At 30.0% G+C, this 15,010-nt stretch overlaps 3 protein-coding genes across 4 annotated transcripts in view; 1 reads left to right on the plus strand and 2 right to left on the minus strand.

The window, feature by feature from the left end:
• Window positions 1-546, minus strand: part of LOC113000734 (glycine-rich protein 5) — a 1,119-nt gene extending 573 nt beyond the window's left edge. The window contains exon 1 of the mRNA XM_026127430.1: window positions 432-546. Coding sequence (XP_025983215.1) covers window positions 432-546 — 115 coding nt within the window. The remainder of the gene's footprint in view (window positions 1-431) is intronic.
• A 6,426-nt stretch (window positions 547-6,972) lies between these two features.
• On the plus strand, window positions 6,973-9,555 carry LOC100801172 (uncharacterized). 2 transcript variants are annotated; one of them, XM_014773055.3, is made up of 4 exons: window positions 6,973-7,165; window positions 7,311-7,758; window positions 9,009-9,040; window positions 9,225-9,555. In XM_014773055.3, the coding sequence occupies exons 2-4, from the start codon at window positions 7,435-7,437 to the stop codon at window positions 9,253-9,255; spliced, it is 387 nt and encodes a 128-aa protein (XP_014628541.1). In that variant the 5' UTR covers window positions 6,973-7,165; window positions 7,311-7,434; the 3' UTR covers window positions 9,256-9,555. The 2 variants fall into 2 exon arrangements, with proteins under 2 accessions (XP_014628541.1, XP_003556371.2); XM_003556323.5 differs by lacking the exon at window positions 9,009-9,040.
• Window positions 9,556-10,294: 739 nt separating this feature from the next.
• LOC100801717 (peroxisomal membrane protein PMP22-like) lies at window positions 10,295-14,444 on the minus strand. Its single transcript, NM_001255685.2, has 7 exons — window positions 14,179-14,444; window positions 13,917-14,015; window positions 13,538-13,639; window positions 13,308-13,383; window positions 12,402-12,472; window positions 12,226-12,311; window positions 10,295-10,642 (listed from the first exon to the last, which is right to left on the minus strand). The coding sequence occupies exons 1-7, from the start codon at window positions 14,248-14,250 to the stop codon at window positions 10,591-10,593; spliced, it is 558 nt and encodes a 185-aa protein (NP_001242614.2). The 5' UTR covers window positions 14,251-14,444; the 3' UTR covers window positions 10,295-10,590.
• Window positions 14,445-15,010: the final 566 nt, after the last annotated feature.

Here is a 15,010-nt window from a genome sequence, read left to right on the forward strand (position 1 = left end):
TCATTTCCCACAGTTGCCACATTCCTTGCAACCACATTGGCCACAAAGACATTGGCACAAAGCAACAACAACAAAGCTACTCTCTTGTACCTCCGCAACATTTTTAATTGCTGCTATCAACTCACTGACACTCTTCAATATCCTCGTTGTTGGTTGAATTTGCAGAACTTCGAAGACGTTTTTATAACGCAGAGAGAGAGAGAGGGTCCTATATCACAATCACAAGCTGGCCCCTCTACGACTTTAATTGGTTTCAACCACTAACTGTTCGCGGCATTTAATGTCACACAATTATTCACCGCGTGTTCGGTGCACCTGCCTTAAACACTAAAGAAGTAGTAAAGTTTAAACTGCAAAACTTTGTACTACTGGACTGACACAATAAAGCTAACACTAATTTGAAATTCACACATGGTACTCCTTCTACTTACTATCATGTGGACTGTGTAGCTTTATCCCATTGGCCAACCTCTTGCAAGTATGCCATAACTGTTGTCCATTTAGCTTAGCAACACTCCTAGTTCTATTTCTGCAACTTGTCTCCATGTCGGTGTAAGTTCTAGTATTCCCATTCATCTTGTATGCATGCCTTAAATGTTATATCCAAGTGTACTTCATAGGTTATCATATGTCTAAATGAAATAAGCGTTGCATGGATGTTTCTCTAATTTCTACAAGTTAGATTAGATATTTTGGAAAGTATATTTATTATATACATATATTTTGTGCATACTCTAATCTAATCATTCACTAAATATTTTGGGCATACTCTAATCTAATCATTCACTTAAGCATTATGAATTAAGTGGTTGGTTGGGCTTTTATTATTCTTCGTAAGTGCATGTCGACTGTGGCAGTACGTGCAATTCTGGTTTTGAGAATTGAAAAATATCTTAGACAAGATTCTATGGGTACAAAGTCTGAACATTGTGTTATAAAACCAATAATCTAAATCTGGGTTAACTCGGGTTAGGCAAGGTACATATAGTAAAGATCATGGGCCCAACCCAAGTCAGACAGAAAAATTATGTGTTAGAAGGATTCACATCGAAGTTTAGGAACAAAGGTGTACTTTGGTGAACCATTGCATGTGCTGGGCAGATGCAAAATTTATTGCCCGGTGGAATTTTGTTTTGTTCTCCAAATCTGTGTGTGGCTGGCATCCATATCCCAGCAAATTAAGTAATCGGATAACGGAAAGAAAGACCCACCGAATTAGCCTAGAATTCAATTAATATTACTTAATTGTTATTTCGCTTAAATTTTGTTTTACTTTACTTTAATTACATCAGTTATATATTCGTGGAGAAAACTCTGAATATTATACATGTCCTGTGCGAGATATTAATTATGGTCACATTATATATGTTGTCTTGTCTGTGGAAAATCTTTAGTTGTAATTCTCTTCCCTAATGTCTAGACTATAAATTCAATGAAAAACATATGTAGTTATAACAGCATGTTTGCTTTTCTTATTATCCAGTATTTATATTACAATTAATTACTAAAAATTAATTTTATAATCTGTTTGAAGAATAATAAGTAACTCAAAATGGAAGAAATTAATCCAGAATAACAATTAGAATAGATCAATGTGATCATGCTTTTTTAATCAAGAGAGTACGTTATGCCTCTTGTCTTAGTGTTGAGCAGATCATTTGAGGTTTCGGTATTTAATTAACCTAATAGTATTACTCCGACAGTAATATATTGTATGTAAAATTTAATTTAATTGTTTATGGAAGCAGAATCTGGCAGGGAATCATTTCATTTCCTTTTGGCTTTGGCTAGTACGTAACAGTATATATGTCTTTTTCTTCCCTATAGGCACATATATATAGATATAAGAAGCAAAAATTAAATGCCGATCTCAACTAACATCCAATTGGAAACTGCAGATATGAGTTGTGCAGATTAGAATTCGTTTTCTAGCCTCCAAATGTGACCAAAGCTGTCCGGTTGTTGAATCAGACCAGAAAGAATTAGCTATCAATAGTAAACGTTAATTTGTTTTGAACATATACAACCGTAAAAGCAAAGACCTATATCTCCTTTTTTAAAGTAGCCAAACAAAGTTCATGTACAGTACAGATCTCGGTCATTAATTAGAACATTAACAGAAAAAGCAATTACTCTTCCTTTTTAAAGTTAATTTTTAGCGGAGAAAAAATGATGAAGCTATAAAAATTTTAACTTCTAAAGACTATATAAAAGCACTATTAAGCACAAGAAGCTCTCTGCAGCACAATTTATATCATATCTCAACTCTCACCAGTGAATTCTCTATTCCTATATTCCTCGTTCCCAAACATACATATAATACCTATTGTTTGGAGGCAGTACGATTGTGCAGGCGAATGAAGGATTAAGGTATATGACAATGGGATAGGTAGGACAAGCACTCTCGTCATCCGTTTCGTTGGATGAAAATTTATCCCGTTTCATATATGTAATATTTATTTAGAAGTTATTTACAAACTTTATAAATATTCGAAAGTATACTCATGGTATTCATGGATATTTGTTAAAATACAAATTTTTAACTAGAAATAAAACAAAACTAACAGTAAATAATTTTGAAAAAATTATATATGTATACTAAAAATAGATAATTTTAAAACATATTCATACTAAAAAAATTGAGCAACTTACTTTGTAGATAACTAAATTTATTAAATAATTACAAATTGTTGGTGCTCACGGATATATGTACCTTACTGTCCGCCCTAGCTTGTCTCGCTAATAATCCGGTAGAGAAAAAAAATTATTTATTTTACTTGCAAATATTCATTAAGTTGTTCATTTTCAAATTTTCAATCCATATCAAATTATACATGCATACATATATTTTTTTTATCATTCTTAATTAAATATGATAAGGGTAGTTTAATTTAGAATTTTATTTTATAAAAATATGAAAAATATAAATATTAAGGAGTTGCAAAAGTTAAGACCTACTTTTAAATTCATCGAGGCAGACGACCCAAGCCTGTTTATTTGACCCACGAAAAGAGAGCTGACCCAACCCACTAGCAGGATATGCAAGATGCATTCTGGGATGACCATGACAACCAAAAAATGATCGAAAAGAAAAGCCATGAAAGATTCTCCCTCGTGGATTTCTTAATTATTTCATTTAAAAAATGGATTAGAAGAGAATTAACTTTGGAAATCGATGATTTTTTCTACCTTACTAGATATGCAGATAAAGTCAAAATATACAATATTCAAGAAATTAAAATTATGAATGTAACATTGATTGTAAATTGTATCTTTAATATTTGTTTTGTTTGTTAGACAACAACAAAAAAGAAAGAAGAAAAAAAGCATGACAGATAGAATATTACTTCCTTGTGAAGCAAGTTCTTATCTCATCAGCAACTAAGGATGTTTAGATTTTAGTTGGAGGTTCTTGTAAAACAATTAGAGATTATACTCCCTTTGTACAAATTTTAGCTAAGAAGTTCGTACATATTGATTTTTCTCCAAAAAAGGTATATAAGTGGATAATGAGTTGCGTGTTCTTATGCATGAACTCCCTGGTAAAACAGCAAGTTCATTTAGCAAAGTGGTGACATCCTGTTGCGTCACAAAAGACTTGTGTTAATACTCACAATTCACACAGCAAAGCTACTCAAAGTAACTTGCAATTTTCACATCCGTTACGCGCATTTTCCCTTGTCAAGACGTGGAATTGAACCAAACACTCCATTGGATCATCTAGAATGAGATGGATTATGTTGTAAGGAATCTGAATAGTAATCCACTTGTCAGTAACCAGCTTCCCAACAAAGTTTAGGGCTAGCTACGAGCTCAACAGAGTTACATACTATATAGAATCCAACCCACACTAACAAAAAATATTATCAGAATGTGTGAATCAAGGCCATGAAAAAAAAAGTTTAAAAAATGAAAACGTGGCTTTGTAAGTATTGGAATATAAGTTTTGGGTATTTTTTTTTTATAACAAATTGTTTAGTTAGATGAGGATATTGTTTTTTTTTCACAGTATTTCAAATAGAATTATCTCGAAAGAGAAATATACGTGAGAAACAAAACAATAATTAAAATGAAATATTTGAGTGATTATTTATTCAATTAATTAAGTGAACAAAATTTAGTTCAAAAGCTTGGGTAAATGCAAAAACCTGGGAACCTCTAATCCATTGTAGCATGAAAATCAGAATTTTGAAAAAGAGGAAATGTTTAAATTAGAAATCAGGATAATATTTGTTTTTTTTAATCCGTAAGTATAAAGATAAATATGAAGAAATTTATAACAACTCATATGTTTTACTTAACTAATTAAGTTAAACTATTGTTAGGATAATATTCATAAATACACCAAAGAACGACAAAAAAAATGCAAAAAATGGAAGATTAATAAATTGGAGGAAAATAATAAAGAAAAATTAAGATGTTTCGTTAACGAGGTTAATAAAGATTTGGAGATATATATCATATAAGAGCATTCAATTTTCATCCTCATTTTTACAAAACAAGTTCAAAACCTAAAATGAATGACAAAACTTGACAATATAATTAATGTGTTTTTTTTTTTTTTACCTTAAATCTGTATCAAATAATAATCTTCCATACTCACAATAAAAGGGTTTTAGACACAGTAAAGAAAGAGTACATTGTGCAGTGGTAGACATTAATGCTCATAGAAAACAGACAGTACTGATAAAATCGTTTGAATTAAAAAGTTTGAGGAATCTTCAATATAACGTGAGATAAAAAAAAAATACAAATACATTTGAAGCATTTGATTTGAAAGTTTTTTTTTATATTTTATTTTAATTAAAAGAACGAAGATTTACAATAAATATAAATTATGAAATAAAAATAACAAAAAATAATTACTATTAAAGGACAATTACTAATTAACAAAAATGTATGTTTGAAAAATTAATTATCTTTGAAATACAGGAAAGAGAAATCAATTTCAAACTTATAATTCACTTTTCTTCAATAAAAAAAGTATTCAAATTATTCCTTACTTGACTAATAGAATTAAAATTTAATTTTAAAGTAAACATTAAAATAATATATATGAATCATACTAATGTACATTTTAAATATATTGATTATATAAGAAACATTTAATTAACTACTTTTAAATATATGATATCTATTCCTACATTAAAAATTTCAAAATAAAGTTTGAAAATGTATTTAATTAATTAATTTTAAATATATTTTTTTCTTTTAAAATAGTTCACTTAACAGTTAACACCGTAGAACAATCGATTAAATTTTTTTCTCATAATTAATTTAAATTACTCTTTTTTGTTTTTTTTTTATTTTTCACCATAACATTTGCACAGTATCCATCAATTTTGTGTGGATAGCTTATTTTTGTTAAAAATCTTAATTAAGTCACCTTTAATAGGATTTTTTTTTCAAATATTTTTTTCGATGAAGTTTGAACTTGAAATTTGCTGAAAGCTAGGGATCAAAATTAGTTCCAATGAGGCTAATGATTTATTGGCTTTCTATTTTTATTTATATACTTAATACTAATAATATATAGAAATTAAACTTATAATTAAACAACAAAATATATTTTATATTGCGTATAAAAATATTTTATATTTTAAGATATTTGTTTGTTATAAATTTTACATAATATAATCTAAAGAGTTTCTATGTCCCAATAATTTAGGGGGCTTTGATACTATTAATTTTTTAACCAATCAAATTATATGTCATCTTTTCATTAATTGTTTTTTTTTGGTTTTTCAAATTATATGTCATCTTTTCATTAATTGTTTTTTTTGGTTTTTCAAATTATTCATTGATTATTATTTTTAAAATTTTTAAATTGAACTTTTTTAAAATTAGAAGATATAATTAAAGATAATTTTAAAAGTCTAAACCCTAAAATATTTTTAATTACTTATAACACTTTTTATAAAACTTATGCTTAAGAAATAATAATAATAATAATAATAAAATAAAAATAAATTTTAAACCCTAAATCTCAATTTTTTTATAAAAGGCGTCGAAAGTAGCTAAAAATATTTGAAGGTTCAAACTTTTAAATTAACCTTTAATCATACTTTTTAATTTAAAAAATTTGTATTTTAAAAAAAATAATAAACAAGTACTAATTTGGAAAAGCAAAAAAAATAATGAGAAAACATGTAATTTGATTGGTTAAAAAATTAATAGTATCAAAATACTCCAAATTATTGGGGACATCATAGAAACTCTATAATTTATATATTTAAAATTATTTTTTTCAAGGTGATTATGCTTTAAATACGAATCATATGATTAGACCCTGAAAATAATGTTTCGTGATAATAAATAAAATCTATTTTGTTGGCTATTGTGAATATTTAAATAAGTTTTTGATAATTAAAGAGTTACAGTGATATTTTTATTAATTACCTTAATTTAACAAGAATATCATAGTATTTTTTACTATACTAAAAAAAATTAACTTGAGAAAGTAAAATTTTCACCTTCCTAAAAATATTTTTGTAGGAAACTAGTTAAAAAAGATTGTCTAAGTAGAAATTTAAAAGTTATTCCCCATAATATACATCCCCTAAGTTTTTCTAACAAAGATTCAAATCTTAGAGAAATAATTAATGGTTTAAACAATAACTCAAATTTATACTCTTCTATTCTTAATATATATCTTTCACATGAGATAATTCTATTACAATTAAGATAAAATAATTTCATATCAATTCATTCAGTGTGTGGTAGAAAAAAAAATTTAAATTGCCTTGTATTAAGGACTAGAGTTACGTATAAAGCTTGTTCCCTAAATTCAACTCTCACTGATTTTTATTATATGAAATATAAATACTAAATTACTAGTGTAACTTACATTTTATTTTTCTATTATTAATAAATAAAATAAACAGTAGTAAGTGGCATGGGAGTTATATCATTGAGATTGGAGGACAAATGTGTAAAACAATTGAGCAGATAAATATATTGACCCTCTTTTTCCCTCACACAATATTATTCCTTTTCCCTCTCCCATTCCTACTCCCAAATCACAATTCCTCTTCTTTTTTTCTTTTTCTCTGAGTCTCAGCCATATCCATCATCTTTCTCTCTCCGCCGCATGCGGCGGTGACGTTTGATACCCTTCTTCTTATACAGATCCGCCGCCCCTTCTTCCTCCCAACGCCGCTTTCTGGTTCCCTCTCTTCCCCAACCCTTAACCACATCTTTTCGCCCAATTTTTAATTATTGTTATTATTATTATTATTTTTTAATTTGTTACCGTTGTCACTTTCATTATCTAATAGATTTTTCTTTTGATTGCATGTTGGAACCTTTAGCTGTGGACCCGGTTTATGACGATTCCTTGGCAAACAACAAACGCATATTGAAGAATTTGTGGTTTCACGATTTTACCCCTCGAAATCAGAAGTATCAGTAGCGTCTACGCTTGACAACCCTACGATGATGAGTCAGCATCCCCGTAGGAAGCTGCCACGTGGCAACCCAAGAAAGGGCAAGCACGCTGAAGTTGACAAGCCGGCTGCGCCGAAAGCTACTGAGCCGCCATCCTCAAATCGGCTTCTAGCCGGCTACCTTGCGCACGAGTTCTTGACCAAAGGGACTCTGTTGGGTCAGAAGTTTGAGTTCGACTTGACCCGATCCGGCGTGGCTGAGCCAAAGAGGGAGCAGGATAATTACAAGGAGGTGGCAAACCTTTTGAGGACAAAGGGAACCCATGTAAAGGGAATTGTGAATCCCACCCAGCTTTTCAACTGGATTAACAAGGTATTATGACCTGGATTTTTCTTTTGTGTTGTGCCTCTAAACGCATGAATCAATGATGAATTGTATTATTTGCACAGCTTAGTTTGAATTTGATTTAAGTTTGGGGATTTTGTTGTTACCAAAAAATATAATGTTTGTGCTTGAGAAATATTACTCATCGAATGTGCAGATCATCTTTATCGGTGACTTTTTCTGATTCTTGGTTCTTCCATTTCTTTTATGTGTATCGTAGCTAGGATGCATGATTGTGAAAATATACCCTATTTCTTCTGTAGATCAAGATGATCTAAAGTGAATGGTGCGATTGATATTAATAATCATCAATTTATCCGTTTAAATTTTCATCATCTTTTTATAAAAAATAATAATAAATTAACTTAAATAACGTGTTGGTATTAGAATTAACTTTGATGATATAAGTTTTATTATGAGCAGGAGATTATCCCGAGTATCGAAATCGAACACAGAGATTCTACGTAATAACAAATTTCATATATAGATTGTAACTGTATAAGGTAGCTTAGTTATTATTAATAGAGAGGCTGGCTAAAATAGCGAATGGAGGATTGGAAAGTGGAGTTGGAACTTGGAAGCGAATTGAAGATGACATTTGTTTTCATTGAGAGAGATATGGTTAATATAGAATTCTGACTTTTTTACATTTATATATCATATTCACATAGTTAACACTTTTATTTTCTTTTTATCTCTCTTTTCCTATCAAATCATATCACATTAGAATTCTGCTAACCAATGTCTTTAGTGTATTGGTTAAAAAAATTTTAAAAAATACTTATTGTAAAAATGATAAGAAAGTATAAAAAAAGTCATGAGCCTAATTTTATGCATGCATCCCAATGAAAATATTTTTCCTTTAACCAATGTTCCAATAGTATTGGATAACATTTGCCCACATGCTACACTTCTCTCTCTTTCTCTCTCGTGCATGGAGTTTTGATTTTTTTTACATCCATATATCATACATACTTAATTGACATCATTATTTTCTCTTTATCTCTATTTTCCTATAAAATCATATCACATATTATACCTATATTTTTTTCTCTTTCTCTCTCAAGATATCAAGTAACATGGAGGTATCTATGCATCTTCGTTTGTTAATATATAACATTAACTAAGTTTTTTTATCTATATATATATAGAGAGAGAGAGAACAAAAATAAAGATATTTATTAAGCGTTTGAAATCCGTGGGTTTCAAAATATAAGTTCTCTTTAATAAATTTGAAGAAATCTTGTTCCAGTGCATATTATTCTCCAAGGTATGGATAAGTTGTCTAGACTGGCTTGGTATTTCCTATAATAACTGTACGTCCCATTTCTTCCAAAATTATCGAGTTTAGCATTTATGTTGCAACCTTCAAAACAGAATCATGTGGAATGTTTGTCTGGTTTTCCCAATTATATATGGTATAATGGTTCATATGGCATGCATGCAACCTGCAGGCCACTTTCAAGGCTGCATATTGGGAGATAATGGACGGCATGTTGTTCAGATAATGGTCTTGGTTGAATGCTAGAGTGAAGAGTTTTATTTATCCCTTACATGCACATGCTGGCACCTTAATCCTACGCTTTTTAAGTTAAGCTCCTTTGGGTCTTAGTGGGAATTATGGAACATATATACAAAAACAATGTTACTGATTCGTGCTTACTGGTTTCTAACAGATGTATTAATTGTATTTGTGACTGCAATAGGGCAAGGGATCGCAAATATGGTCTATTGTTGCTTGTGTACGTAAAACTAATATCAAATTAGATGATTATAAAATTTCAATTTTCAAGCCTAAAAAGTTCTTGCCTACACGGAACATATTAAATATAAAACTAATAATTAGAAAGAAATAGATAACTCATTCATTTGTACATACTGTTAAAATAATTAATTTCTTTGGTTTAGTAGTCAGATAATCGAACTTATTTAATTAATTAGGTAGCTTATTTAACAATTTGATAATACATAATTAGTTGATAACATAGCTAAGTTTGCACTAAGTATTTGTTTGATAACTTATTAATTTTGAGAAATAGTCACTTTTTAAAAACAGGCAAAAATATATAAATGATTATTCTTTTGAATTTAATTAGAGCGCATGTACGTATAATGTATAAGTTGTTTAAATTATTACCTATAATCATAAATTGGTCGTATAATGTATAAGTTGCACACTCGCACCTGAATTCATTTTTTGCCCACACACAAGCATTCTGATGTCAGCTTCAAATTGTTTTCGACTTTAATAGAATTAATGTTGAAGAGAATTGAGATTAAAAAACTATTTAAAATAATATTATAAACTAAATTTAAAGGAGTTCATTTAAGTTGACTAGTAAAATAAATTATTTTTAAAATATATTTTATGAGTTTTATATCTTAAAAATAAAACTTTTTATTTTTCAAAATCAGATTCACTAAAAAATTAATTTTATAAACACAAAAAATACCAAACAAAATATTTTTTCTCAATATTAATTCTAATAAGGAAAAACGTATTTTAAAAAAGGGCTCTAGAATAAGTTTGGATCAGATGGTTTTTAAAAATTAAAATATGATTATAATTTTTTGAGTTTAACCCACACTATTCTTGCCATAATTTGATACCATCAGTAAGCAGGAAACTAATATCTCATGTATCAATATTGGCAAGTGCTAGTCCAACCAACCAGGTCATAACAAGCAATGGAATAGTCTAATATGGCAAACAAACTATGGTGAATGCTCCCCTATTAACAAATATGGTAGATTTTTTCCATCCCAATTTACATAGGAAGGAAACAGAAAATTACCCAAAAGTGTGAAATTTATGATGTCCTAGGAAGCCTTAATTGCAACAGACCTTGCTTTCAGATTCAGAAAGATTGCCCTGACGAAAGAAAGTAAATCAGAGGCCCATTAATTATTAACTCATGCTTCCCTTTAAGAAAACATACACAGTACAATAAATGATCAAACTTAAAAGCAAGGAAGAAACTTAAAAAAAAAAAAAAAATAGAGAGAAAAGATTGAAGTACACCTTAGAGAGGATAGGATATCCTCCAAAATATTGAAACTAGAAACAATTCGAAATGATCAAGGCTAATCCAGTATGATCATAAATCAGTACAACTATACATGACTTGGCTTTGCCAAATTACATGTTATTTTGAGCAGATGGAATAATCCAGTATTGCTAATGTGTGGTCAATGCATAACCAGTTAATCATCTTATAGTACACTTCAAATTGAGGACAACACAAACACATTGCATAATGGACAGAGAAATTTTTTTAGTTAAGTGAGGAATATGTAGAAAACCAAACTTACCAAAGCAATCAGCATGTGTCACTCACACAATGCCTTCACTTAAAACCTATTATGGCACTTCAACCTCATGTAAAATGAAAGTCCTAGTGGCTTAGAAACATACTGGCATAATTAAACCCGATTCTAGGCATCTGTTTTGTTTTTAAAAAAAGAAGGCAAGGACATCAAAAAGGGAGGAACATCCCAACTTTGCTAGTACCCACCCATCTAAAGATCCCCTGCCCAAGCCAACCCAAATTTATTCATGATAAATAGATAACAAAAGAGCATGGGGGATTAGACCAAAACCCATGTCAAGGAAAAGGGAATCTATACTAGGGAAGCCCCTTTAAATTGTGGGCGTAAACCTGAGAGGAAAAAGAAGGGACAGTGTTAGCAAAATTGGCAATACAGTCTGCATAATGATTGTCTTCCTTATAAATGTGAGTAGCTCTAAATTTGGTTATAGTACTTGAATCTTTAAAATATTTGATTGGAGGACTGTTTGGTTGACATTCAAAACTAAGGTTACACACTTTCTGATGCAAAAACACACTATCCAATACACTTTCTCTCAAAGCAATTTTTTTTGCTTCCATGAAACCAAGTTTTACATCCCCATACAAATAACAGACACTAAGAATATGTTTCCTAAAAACTTATAAATTATAAGCAGATAAATAACTTTTGTTATGATCTAAAAATCAGGATTTCAGTATGAAATAAGCACCATCAACATTTATGGAATTCAGTTCAAATGGGCTATGTTTATTTCCATTCCTTTTATTATAGAAAAAATGTACTACATTTAATCTATTTAACAGAAAATCAAATTACAGCTATATATTATACTTGGTAGCAAGTTAGGCATAAGCCTTATATGGTAGCTCTTGCAAAGATTCAACAAATATCAATAGTATTTTATCCACTCTAAAATCTATCCTCTCTTATGACCTTCCCCATAAAGTCAAAACTGAAACTGCTACTTAGAGTAAATATAATTTCACATCACTCAATAGGTACCTTTTGTAATTTACAATAAAATGCATACCTATGATAGTTTATCAACTGATGATGCTTATTCATTAATTTTAGAACCAATGAGAGATGACATGAACTAATCATGGAAGAGTAATAAATAGCAAGTTGAAAGATGTAGCTCACCAGCAAGCAGCAACAGAGCTGTGAAATACAACACGGAGCTGCAGAGGCATATACTGGTAATTCACCCAACCAACTATAGGCCAAAACTGCAAGTAAAAAACAATATAACTTCAAAAAACTAACTTTTCAAATTGCTCCATAAGCTAAACTGCAGAAGATTGTTCTCATAGCCATACCTTCCATGCAGTCAATTGAACAGAAGGGTAATCCTTTTTAACTTTGTTTATGACTGTACTCCAAGGTCTTCCTGCAAACCAGCCTCACACTTTAATTACCATGCAATGCAGATAAAATAGTTAGGATATTTTACTTACAAGTAGAATTAGTCATGTAATACCATTTGTATTATTCATAAGTCAGAAAATTTTTCAAAAGATTATTTTGTCATATTTAAGAAATGATTCATTATATCTTCAAAATGTATTAGAACACTTAACAATGCCAGGAAGCTGCCTACATTTTTGGTTTAGTCCATGAATAAAATCAGAGAGAAATATGAAGTGTTTTTTTTTCTAAGAAGCTTAAATTTTATCTATCACTCAATGAATACTAGTTTATTAAAACTTCAATTTGTTTGTGTCAAAGATAAACCTATGAAATTTTTATTATTTTTAAAAGTTAAATAATAAAATAACTGCTGCAGAATACATTTAGCATTTCCCATGCGTTGAAACTCATTATCAGTGTTATGGTAGGAAAAATAAGAATACACTGAGGAAATTCATTTTCCAAGTACCACATTCCAGAGCAACACCATATTGGCATACAAATGCTTTGAGCTTAGGAAGACGTACTAACTTCAGAAATACAACAGTAACAGAATCAAATTAAAGAAGTAGGCAGCAATATGTGACCAATGTCTGGCATTGGCATAATAATCATGCTAAACATATAAAAGCAGGTATTTAAGGAAGAGCAAAAACACAATGGTTCCTGTTTTGAGTAGGGAGGTGGGGTGCAGAGAAGATGAGACATTAAAAACAAAAGATGCCATTAAGCTTTAATGGAAATATTTCAAAATTATTATGTGTAAATTGAGGAGTAACATACAAATTCAACCATATTTTTATCAATGAGCATACCTTCTATAACCAAGCCATAGTACATCATGAAAAAAAAGTTGTTCCATGGGGAACTGGTTATCTGTTCAAGGATCACCTAATAACAGGATATTTCATTTCATCAGAGCATTAGTTAAAAAATTGTAGCAGGGTCAAGGAAATTATAGAACCTAACAATATACAAAATACTGTCCCTGTAAGTGAAAGGGGCAGAGGAGTGACCAACATACAACATCAGAAGCTTACCATACCTTCTTAGCAACAGTATCATTGCCTTTGTTCCCCTTAAAGATTTTATCCATCAATTTGTGGAGAAAATGTCCAAAGGGTCCAGAGTAGGCGAAACCATAGAGCTGCGAATCAATTTGATTTCAAATTGCTTAGTCCTTAAAAATTTCACTTCAAACTTAAATTTCTGCTTCATCTTTTTGAGAAAAGGTGAAACAGTTAGCACAGTGTGTTGATTTATTTTCATATGATCATTGGTTGAGAGTTATGAAATGGTTAATGGCAAAGACCATCCTCTAGTTATCTTCATGGAAAATTCGGATTTTCAGTAAATTCGATCCAGTCATATAGATAAAGTCCAAATTGATTAAGAAGAAGCACAGTTAAGTCAAATGGACATACCATGAAAAGAAGCACCCTTCTCAACTGAAGCTTCTTGGCCCCAGATAACTTCTGAGCCACTGCATCACTAAAACCAGCCAAAACTGCTGCAGTAATTGCCTAACACCGCAAAAGTTTTGTTTTTTGAACAACCCCATTAGTGTCTCTCTCTTAAGAACAAAAGTGGAAAATAAATAAAAATAAAGACAGTTTCTTTCAATTCAACCGAATCATTCTCTTATTAGAAATCAAAGTGAGAAAAATGAAAAGGGAGATTAGAAACCTTGGTTCTGAGAGGATGGAGCTGAAGCTGGTTGAGATATTTCTTGAAAACGCTGTTGACTTCGTCAGACATGGTGGTTGATCAACCCCGGATTTTGTATGAGTAGTTGAGTTTGTGATAGTTACTCGTATCCTATATATGATGGAGGGAGATTGAGAGCGACAGAAACAGAGAAATTGTGGAAGGACAAAACAAAAGCATAGGAAAGGGGTACGGAATGTTAGGTGGAAAAATCAAATAAAGTGAGGGGTGCTATTTGCTAAAAATGAATCACACGCAACATAGCAGACTCATTCACCAAAGACTTAACCATAAATTCTTTCTTATTAATTAATTAATGCCTATCATAAACATTTAAAAAATAGAAAAGAACCAGCCATGAGGGAAGCCTGCCTCTGTTGATTGGATCTAATTGATCCGATAAATTAATTTAACAATCAAAATTAAACTAATTAAATTGATTTCATTAATTACTTTCTTATAAATGTTAACTAGTGTCTTAAGACTAAGTGAGGAAAAAGAGAAATATTTTTACAGGAAAGAAAAAAAATAGGCTTCCTTTGATTTTATCTAATATTTTCAAATGTCTTCATTTAGTATTTTTTTGGTATGTACTCATTTATTTTTATTTTATTTTAAATAAAGAAATTAATTATATGTATAAAGTGATAATTATAGAAAAAAGAAGTTAGTCATTCAGGAATAAGAAATATTTTTATATGTTAACATAAAATAGAAAATGAATAGAGATAAAAACTTGGAAAACTACACCAATTTATTTTATATCTTAAACAGATTGACTTGGTTAGCTAACTAGCTTAAGTAAAAATTT

The sequence above is a fragment of the Glycine max genome, chromosome 20 (assembly GCF_000004515.6).
Source record: "Glycine max cultivar Williams 82 chromosome 20, Glycine_max_v4.0, whole genome shotgun sequence".
NCBI classification, from domain to species: domain Eukaryota; kingdom Viridiplantae; phylum Streptophyta; class Magnoliopsida; order Fabales; family Fabaceae; genus Glycine; species Glycine max.